This window comes from Dermacentor andersoni, chromosome 6 (assembly GCF_023375885.2).
Source record: "Dermacentor andersoni chromosome 6, qqDerAnde1_hic_scaffold, whole genome shotgun sequence".
Lineage (NCBI taxonomy): Eukaryota > Metazoa > Arthropoda > Arachnida > Ixodida > Ixodidae > Dermacentor > Dermacentor andersoni.
Genome location: NC_092819.1, coordinates 42,985,641 through 42,995,020, shown reverse-complemented (window position 1 = coordinate 42,995,020; position 9,380 = coordinate 42,985,641). Strand labels below are relative to the sequence as shown.

General features: G+C 47.9%; 1 protein-coding gene across 1 annotated transcript; it reads right to left on the bottom strand.

Annotated features, from left to right (window-relative positions):
• Window positions 1-447: 447 nt before the first annotated feature.
• LOC126522111 (leucine-rich repeat serine/threonine-protein kinase 1-like) lies at window positions 448-8,319 on the bottom strand. Its single transcript, XM_050170895.2, has 5 exons — window positions 8,101-8,319; window positions 7,101-7,289; window positions 4,144-4,411; window positions 2,800-2,921; window positions 448-729 (listed from the first exon to the last, which is right to left on the bottom strand). Exons 1-5 carry the CDS (start codon window positions 8,317-8,319, stop codon window positions 448-450), a joined length of 1,080 nt encoding a protein of 359 aa, XP_050026852.2.
• Window positions 8,320-9,380: the final 1,061 nt, after the last annotated feature.

Here is a 9,380-nt window from a genome sequence, read left to right as displayed (position 1 = left end):
CCCTAAGCCCCCCCCCCCCCCCCGCCCCCCCCCTCGGTGAATCGCGCGCGACGGAGGGCGGCGCGCTTCCTCCCCGCTTTTCTCCCTTGCGCACACAAGACTGAAGGCTCATTCCCACCTGCCACTGACAGCGGTCGCGTGACCAAGTTGATCGCAAAGCGACCAGTAGCAAATGGTCGCTTTTCACGAAAAGCCGCTATACTGGGCCAGTCGCTCGCTGCTCGGTTTTTCAGTCGCGTGACCGTGGTCGCAAAACTGGGGCTTAATATTTTAAAGGAACACTTGGGCATCACCATAGTGGAGAACTTCAGATAAATTATGACCACCCGGGCCTCGTAACATGCACAAAATCTAGCACAGGAGTTTTTCTGCACTTCACCTCCATCAAATGCAGCCGCTGCGGCTGGGAACCAAACCCGCAACCTCAGCAGCAGAAGTACCATGCACTCACTCTTGGAAAATAGACTTGAGGTATCCGACGAGGTCAGTGGTGCGGTAGCGGGTCGAGCGCACCATGGACGCGAGCGGCTCGTGCAAGCTGCAGCCACGCATGTTCAGGTTCCACAGCTTCGACAGAAGGCCGAGCTGTGGAGGCAGCTCGATGATGCCTGGGTTCCCGCTCAAGTTTAACACCGAGAGGGAGCCAAGCTCAGCCAGTGTTGCTGGCACGTCGCTCAGGAGGTTGTTGCTTACATCCAGCATGGACAGATTCGGAAAAAGCGGCACCTGCTGCACACCACAATTGAAGAGGGAAAAAGAATTGTCAAAATGGAATCAAATCACATTGTGGGGTTTAATATCACAAAGCGACTCATGGGCTATCAGAGATGTTGTAGTGGGAAGCTCTGGATTAATTCCAGGCACCCGGGGGAGGGGGGTGGGCACATCAGTTCTGCTAAAGACAATTAGTTGGAGGAAGTCGGTTGCTGCAGAACTGATCTGCCATATTCAGTGTCCTTACGCTTTGAGTTGTCACTCAATTTGGCCTGGCCCTGCAATCTTCAAGCCTGCTGGTTAGCTCAGATGGTAGAGCAACTGCACTGGAAAGGCATCGATCTTGGGTTCGGCCACTGAACCAGGATGAAATTTTCTTCAACTTCAAAGCTTCTTTTTTGGAGAAACCCTTACGGGTTTCCTTCATGGCTTCATGCTACAGTCCAGATGGATGGCAATTTTGCCTTTTCACCTAGGATTCTGAGTGGCGAAGCATTTTTTTCATTCCACCCCCATTTGAATACGATCACCATGGCGGGGTGGCTGCTAAGCGTGAGGTCGCGGGATCGAATCCCGGTGACGGCGCCCACATTTCGATGGGGGTGAAGTGCGAAAACAGCCATGTACTTCGCTTTAGGTGCACATTAAAGAGCCGCAGGTTGTCTAAATTTCCGGAGTTCCCCACTACAGCATGCCTCACAATCAGAAAGTCGTTTTGGCAAGTAAAACCCCATAATTTTTTTTTCTTTTTAACCAAGGCGGGGTACCAAACCTGCAGCCTCATGCGGAGTGGTAGGAGACCACAGTGAGCCAGCACAATTAGAGAGGCAAAAAAAAATTGCCGCATATGCACAAATATAAGAAAATCACAAGGTCTACCATGTCACATAATGTGCATGGCAACATAATGTTGTGCCAAACGATAAACAAATAAAGCGTGATGCAGCTAAAAGGAGACACCACGCAGGCACAGGACAAATGGAAGGCACAAATGAAGCACTTACCATCAACCAAAATTAATTGCATCCAAGGAATATAAATAAAGGTGCCAAGAGGGAGAAACGAGGGAATGAGGTAATGAAAATATACAAAAGAAAATCTGAGTAATAATATATGTGAAATGCCCTTTCCAACATTAACCAAACTATCAAGTGCATCCATGACCGTCTCAAGCAATACGCTGAATTATTGAAATGCTTCGTTGGCTAAAGTGTCCCGTGAATCAACGACTGTCTCAGGGAACATGCCTATTTATTCACACTTCACCAGAGTTCTCCCTCTGTCTGGCCCTGGCACTGCGTCTCTATTTTGTTATGACACATACCAACCAGCCCATCTCTGCACTCTCCCAAAGCATGATAACTACAGAACTTTGGACATATGGCTTTCCTTCGAAGATTTCCATACAAGCTTCTTGGTAGCTTCATGCTACTTTCAGTTGGATGCTAACTTTTCCCTGCACGTCACAGATCTTGCCACTCAAACTGCAGTTTTTCCATCGAGCCTGCAAGAACACAGTAACAATAGAGTAAGTACAACAATTGTTACCCATAGTAAACAACGGGCTTAGGGAATGACAATAGCGAGTACAGTTACTATTAAAATAACTTTATCTAAGCTTGCCATAAGCTAAATTCAATTGTCGTTGCATTATAACACGAAATAAAGTGCAGTATTTCCAGTTTAATTTAAATTTCCCATTGAACTTTGCGCTACATCTTCACACTGCTCTCTAACATTTCCAATAGGAGTATGGAACACTTTCTGTGCGGACCTCTGATTTACAGCAGGCAGTAGGCATCTACAGAGCATGGCCTCTGAGTTTGTCGGTGCAGCTTAAAGAGACAAGGAGAGACAGTTCAGTGATAAGAAAGGGCAGAGGGATTGCATCTATGTAACAGATCATGTTCGTTGCAGATGATTTGAAGTGTAGAAATGTAAGGCTGATTGCAATTCGTCCCTGCAACTGAGTCATCTATCAGCACAGAACAAACATTACAATGTTACCAGAAGAGTAATCAAAACACTCTTGATTGATTCAATCTTTGCCTTTTGTGCTCCTTTAAAGACAGCATGCCATGTCACCTTGGAGTCGTTCCCGTCTTGCTGCCCCACTAGACCTTGGAGCCCTGGCAGCTGATTACTGGCCAGCAGCAGTGTGCGCAGGTTCTCCAGACGCCAATGGCTTTGGTGCAGGCAGCTGCCCCCTGTGCCGACACCATTAGATACCATTCAGCTGGCATTAAAAAAATATTAGATGGATGCATACGTGGCAGTGCCACGAGGCCACAGGAAAGCTTAAATGAGAACTGACACATACTTTCAAAGTTTTCAAAAATATACTATGTGCTTCTTGCACATAAAAGGATTACACTTGGCAAATGTGAAGGTCAAGGAATGCTTAAAGATGTCTTTGATCTGAACGTTAGTCACTGAATACCAGACTTGGCATCACTGACAATATTATGAAATCATGGCACAGAGCAAATTGCTGACGCTGAGTAGCAATAAGGGTAGGCATGATAATGTTGTTCCTTGAAAAAAAAAAAAAGAGTACTGTGCTTGTTTCTGTTGGTTGCTCCTGTATATCGCACCTGCAGCAATCACTGGAACAAAGCAAGCCAGTATGCCGCATATATACTTGCTGGGTATGGAAAGTGAAACTGGTTCATATAAACAAGCAGTATAATAAATTATTTTGGGAAACTCTGCTTATTGCCAGAATGTCTTTCTAGGAGTTTAAGGGCTTGGAGCTTCACTTAACATAAACATACAAATGTGGCAAGACAAAAATGTCATGTTAGTACTCCTTTAAAACACCCTGTGCCACATCTGTTAAAACAAACTGACGACACTGCATTATGTTAAAAAGAATACACATACACACAGTTAATGCAGATCTATCCCAATATGTCTTGCCAGAAACAAGAGAGCCTATCAGCTTTCAGTGTATTCTAAACATTGAAAATAATTGGTGTAAGAACACGTCAGACACAGGGTGCACATTTTGCCTACCCATCGTGCACTCGCAAAAACCGGATATCAGTGCATGGACTCATTGGTTACATGTGCAGGGTTGTCCACTCTCAGTGGGAACATCTCACTGACATTCAAGCACTCACAGGATCTTCAATTCAGGATGAAGGATTGCAGAATAATCTTTCATTAACATGTCTGCGTAAGGCATTATATGAGCCAGAAGTTGTATCATACCATTGTATCGTATCGCATTAGCCAGAAGTCATATCGTATCAAATACTAATCAAGCGTTCCCCCAAGCAGTGGTTGACACCGTACATTACACAATGTCATCACTGCTGTCATTTTTCTGCCTTCCGGGTTGCTCCATAAATGCTTTCTATGGCTTTAAGAAGACAAGAACTCCTAAAAGGGGTTGGAAATATTGTCTTTGGAGATTTGAGAGCCTACCAGTTGCAGCATAGGTGGTGTCAGTTGTTGCTGGCGTCCACCACACAGCTAATCGATTGGAGGACAGGTCGAGGTGACGCAGACTAACAGGGTAGAACCTCAGCTCGCCGGGTGAAGCCAGCCCGTTGTAGCTGAGGTTCACTCGAGCCAGGTGGGGCGCCCTGCAGGCCAGCATGGGAGGCAGCCTCTCGAAGGCATTGTGAGACAGGTTGAGGCTGCTCAGTGGGCAGCCTGAGCCAGGCCCTTCCGGCGCATATGTCTCTTGCACCTGCAAGAGAAACAGTGCAATCGGGGCTTGCTGGTTCTCATACATATAGCTGGTGTCAACATCAAGATCCCCAAACAATGGCTCCCTCAGAGTAATGGAAAAAAATCTCAAAGGTCATGCTCTTGTGTAACGCAGGTGCTGCGAGCAACATCTTGGCCACCACATTTCGAACGCTGTTTTGCGAGGTGGATACAGTACACCTACAGCACCCATGAAATGCCCATATATTATTTTTACAAAAAGAACATCAAATGTAACCTCTGCGTAATGACGAGAAAATGAAATGAAATACAACAAAGCATTGTTGAGTTTCTCTTTCGGAACACTGAGGGCGAGCTAAAGTCAGCAAAGTACAATTGCAGTTTGCTTTTGATTTCCCTGTTGGCATGTTTGAGGGTATCTTGAATGTATGATTTGTTGTGTCCCTGGAGATTGTAGCTAAATGTTTCAAGGTTTTGAGAACTTCAAATACCACAGATCGCATCCAAGATCGAGTGATAAGGATAGGCTAGTGTTAGTGACATTAATGATGACAATAGTGGCGCTGATGACGACAATAGTGACACTGATGACGACGCAGCACAAGTAGGAATTGGATTATCCTATGTGGCACGAGTAAATTAAAACACGCAAAGGGGTCACAGAAAGATGGAGGCTTGAGTGATTAACAATGGCCAAACAAGGAAAGCAAGCTTCAGCATGATTCCATTGTTTCAACGAGTAGACTTGTCCTCACCAGGGCAATATTTGTTTATTAAAAATGACAGCGAAGCCCATCTCAGAATGAATGTCGACATCAGTGTGATTACAGCTCTGACACCTATAGCATAGGCATATATAGTTAGGGACTGGATATAATGCGGACTTTTCTGACTCCCATTTATCTTCCCATAGAACTCAATGCATGCCTACAGCTTAGAGTGCAGCCGTGCGAGACAAAATATCGGTTATAATGCAGAGGCCGGAAAATCCTGCAGACAAGCCAGGCCAGCGAATGCACTTCTCAATGAGGAGCAATTTTGACCACCTGAGGTTTTTCGACGTTCACCCTATGCACAGTACACAAGCATTTTTGCATTCTGCCCTCATCGGAATGTGGCCACCACAGGTGCAACCAAACCCGCAACATCGAGCCCAGTAGCGCAATGTTATAGCCACTGGAATACCGTGGCAAGTGCCAGAGCAACAGCAAGAGTGACATGTGTAAAGTGTCCTTCCTACGCACAAACGTAGAACTGAACTGGAAAACGCTTTCTCTCTACCAGAACCGCAGCCGATAAAGGTTTCAGCAAAAGTAAAGCCCTAAAAAGTGTAGTGGTGCACGGTAGCACACTTTTTTTTGCGTATAACCTGCCGCCGCATGTAACCCGCACCCCAAATTACAACAGCCTGGAAAGAAAAGGAGAATCCGCATGTGTAACCTGCGGAAACGACTGTGTGCTGACATCTTTGCAAAAACGGTCTCCATTCATGGATGCGCTACTCGTCCACGTCGTATCTTTGGCCAGTGGCACTGTTCCACCCCTCCTTGGCGATGCTGCACTGTTGAGGACGGTCACTGAGCACAGCTCATCGAGGTCTGAGTTCTAGCTTGCCCATGCTGCGTGCATTATTCGCTAACTACGAGGGTGAATCGGAAAGTCTTTGCCCCTATTTTTTATTAGCCAAAATAAGGTATGTACAGGTAATTACAACTATACGTACTATTCTACGTACCTTACACTATTTTTTCGCACAGTCCTCACACCGGTTCAAGCATTTCTCCCACTGCAGAAGTAAATTTGAGAAATGTCGCCAGTCAGCGAGGCACGTGAGCTCAACCTTTTGTGAACTCACAACACCACCACCTCACACTTCTCAGAGTGAGACACCTTTCCCCATACGTGGGCTGTATTTGCCAGTGGATATCAAGGGGCGTTCGTCTCTTGCTCCATAGAAAAAAAATCACACTTCGTTGCTTGTACGCTGTGGACGTGTGAAGCACAACTGACATCTTCAACAACTGACAGCAGCAACATGCTGCGGAGCTACCGGCAGATAAAGCAGGGTCGGTCCAAGAAAGGTCCATCGCTGGGAATGGATATGGTGACTTTGCATTTACAGCCTGCGACGGCACAATTTTTGTCGGCCCGCTAGGCTCGGTGGCCTGCCAGGTTCGGTGGGCAACATTGATCATCACATCAAATAAACGCCAAGCACAGCAGCTCACGGTCAGTCATCATTCACCGTCACCACACTGCAGAGCATCACTCTGACAAAGAGTGCCTCGAGCCCTCTTATTCATGAACCCAGGCGGTTTGCGACACCGGCGACGAGGATGGGCTCTGGTCTCTCCGCCAATCTTCGACATGTGGCCCACTGGCCTTGTTCCATTGTCTGTGTCACCGTACATGCTGACCGTCGAAGTCTGCAGGCACTAAATTTCCATGGAGCTGGACATAGGGGCAAGCACGTCATTCATGGCTGTGAAACTGTTCAAGCGTACCTTCCCCGCGTGTCTATCGAGGCTTTGGTTGTCATGCTGCGCAGCTACTCCGGACAGTTCTCCCAGGTCCAGGGTCAGGCCAGAGTCAGCATTCGCTTTGCCAACAGAGAGGCAATCTTTCCCCTTTACTTAACCAAGAGGTCATCGCCAACGCTGCTGGGCCAAAACTGGATTCACACACTGGGACTTCATCTGCCAGAGTACCAGGAAGCCGTCCTGCATGCGGTGAAAGACGTCCCAAGCCTCCTGACTAATTTCAAGTCCCTGTTCAAGCCAGGAGTGGGCACATTCGGTGGCACGATGGCCGACATCTGTGTACCTGAGGGAGCCAAGCCTAGTTTTTTCAAGCCTCACCCACTGCCGTTCCACCTGAATGATGGGGTCACCGAGGAGCTGCAATGGTTACAGTGAGATGAAATCCTGGTGCCCGTCATGACGTGTGAGTGGGCCGCCCCTATGATTCCAGTCCTCAAGCGAGATGGCAGTGTCAGGATCTACAGAGATTTCAAGGTTACCATCAACCCCGTCCCTACCATCGAGAAGTACCCGCTGCCCCAGACTGAAAATCTCTGGTCAGCATTGTCCGGGGGACAAAAGTTCACCAAGCTCAACCTTAGAGGTGCTTACCAGTAGCTTACCGCAAGCCGCCACGTGTGTTGCCTTGACGACGACATCCCCAGTAGTATCTTCACTGGTTGACGTGCTGTTGACCCGAAATATTGCTGTGCCGAACATCCTCGTGACTGTTGTTGACAACCACGTCCGGCTCCTCAACTTCAGCAAATCGACCCAAGTTCTGCCGCTGGTGGCGAGTTCTGCCGCTCTCTCTTTCTTGGCCTTCGAAGTCGGCGAGAAATTCCAGACCGAAGTGGCTGAACAAAGCTTTCTTAGCCTTCTCGTATACTCGCGCTTTTTCCTTGGATAAGCAGTTCATGAAGCACTTAGCGATACGTAACGAGATTAGCGCTGGTAATCTCTCGGTCCACAAGTCCCGGCTGACACCCTCTTTCTCACACACACTTTGAAAACTGGCGAGGAAATTAACTATATTCTCGTGTGCCTCGAAAGTGTGAAGCTGGCGTAGTGCTGTCTGCCGTGTAAGTATCCGACTTTTGCGCTCAAGAGCCTGCCGTTGCGCTGTCTCCTGCTCGCGCCTCTCGTACTCCTTTGCTTCTCGTTTGCGCTATTCTGCGTCTTCACGCACGCGCTTCTCGCGCATTTCTACTTCTTCCCGCTTCTGCCTCTCGCACTTCTCTGCCTTTTGCTTTCTTTCAACAATGGTTTCCCAAGCCTCGTCAGCTTCCTCGACCGTCACTTCTAGGTTCATGACGTCGAGGACTGCATCTTTTGTTTTGGTGGAGATGGCGAAAAGGCCTAATTCCTCGCAGATTAGAAGGAGGACCTGCATTTCAAATTTCTCCATAGCGAATTTGCTTGCCTTCAAAATTAACCCTTCCTTAAAACTGAAATTCCTTATTTAAAGAAGGTGGAATTTCCAAAACAGTGCCCATCAGAAAACACCCATACTCTCCTATCAACTGCTTTCTTATACTAGAGAGAGTTCTCGCGACATGAAGAGCAAACATTAGGCACTAGCTAGCCCGTCCTTATCGCTACCATCGGGAGACTGCAGAATGTGTCAGCGCTCTTTCCATACAAAATAAGTTTCCTGGCCTCACCGGCCTCCTCCGAACTCCATTCCTTATTGTGGGAAAGCTCCAGTCGTTGCTGTTTTCCTTTCGCAGGGCCAACCGAAATGCAGATCTGCTCATGAATTTCGAGGAGCTCTTGGATTTGCAACTTCCCCATGCTTAACGTGCACCCTGTGTATCTTCCCCACTAGCAATTTAGCCACCGAGACACAGAATTCTTGGTCTACGAGACACAAAATCACTAATATAACCGAACATCATTTCCGACTGCCTGCGCTAATGAGTCTGGCGAAAAGAGAAGCAAACACGTAGCACTCACTACACCGATGCAGCCAACGACAGATCCCATAAGCTGCCAGCCACTGCTGTGAAGTCGGGAGTCCGCGCCGCCAACGAAGGTTCCATTGGTACTGCCGTGCCAGGTGCCGGGAGACAGAAAGCTTCCGAGCGTCGTTGAAGAGAATGAAAAAAGGATTATATTCAAAAAAAGTACAGGATCAAGTTTTACAACACGGCTCTAACTATCGGAGCACACTATGGTAGTGTCTTTTGCGTCTCTCTATGCATGTCCGAGCGTCTCCCGATGTCCGAGCGTCTCCCTATGCACGTGCCGTTGCCAAATGGGAAGAGGACTTGGCGCCCGGAGGTGCCATGCCCCAGAGCTTACATGTTCTCATCAACCCAACATCATTCGGTACATTGACCCCGGCACTCTCCCTTTACTCGGATTGACTGGGCGGGGGACTTTGGTTCGGACCAACGGTCCTTCCCGGGCAAGGGGGCTGCTGTGGTGTAACGGGACTGAGCTACTGCGCTCAACACACAAACAGCC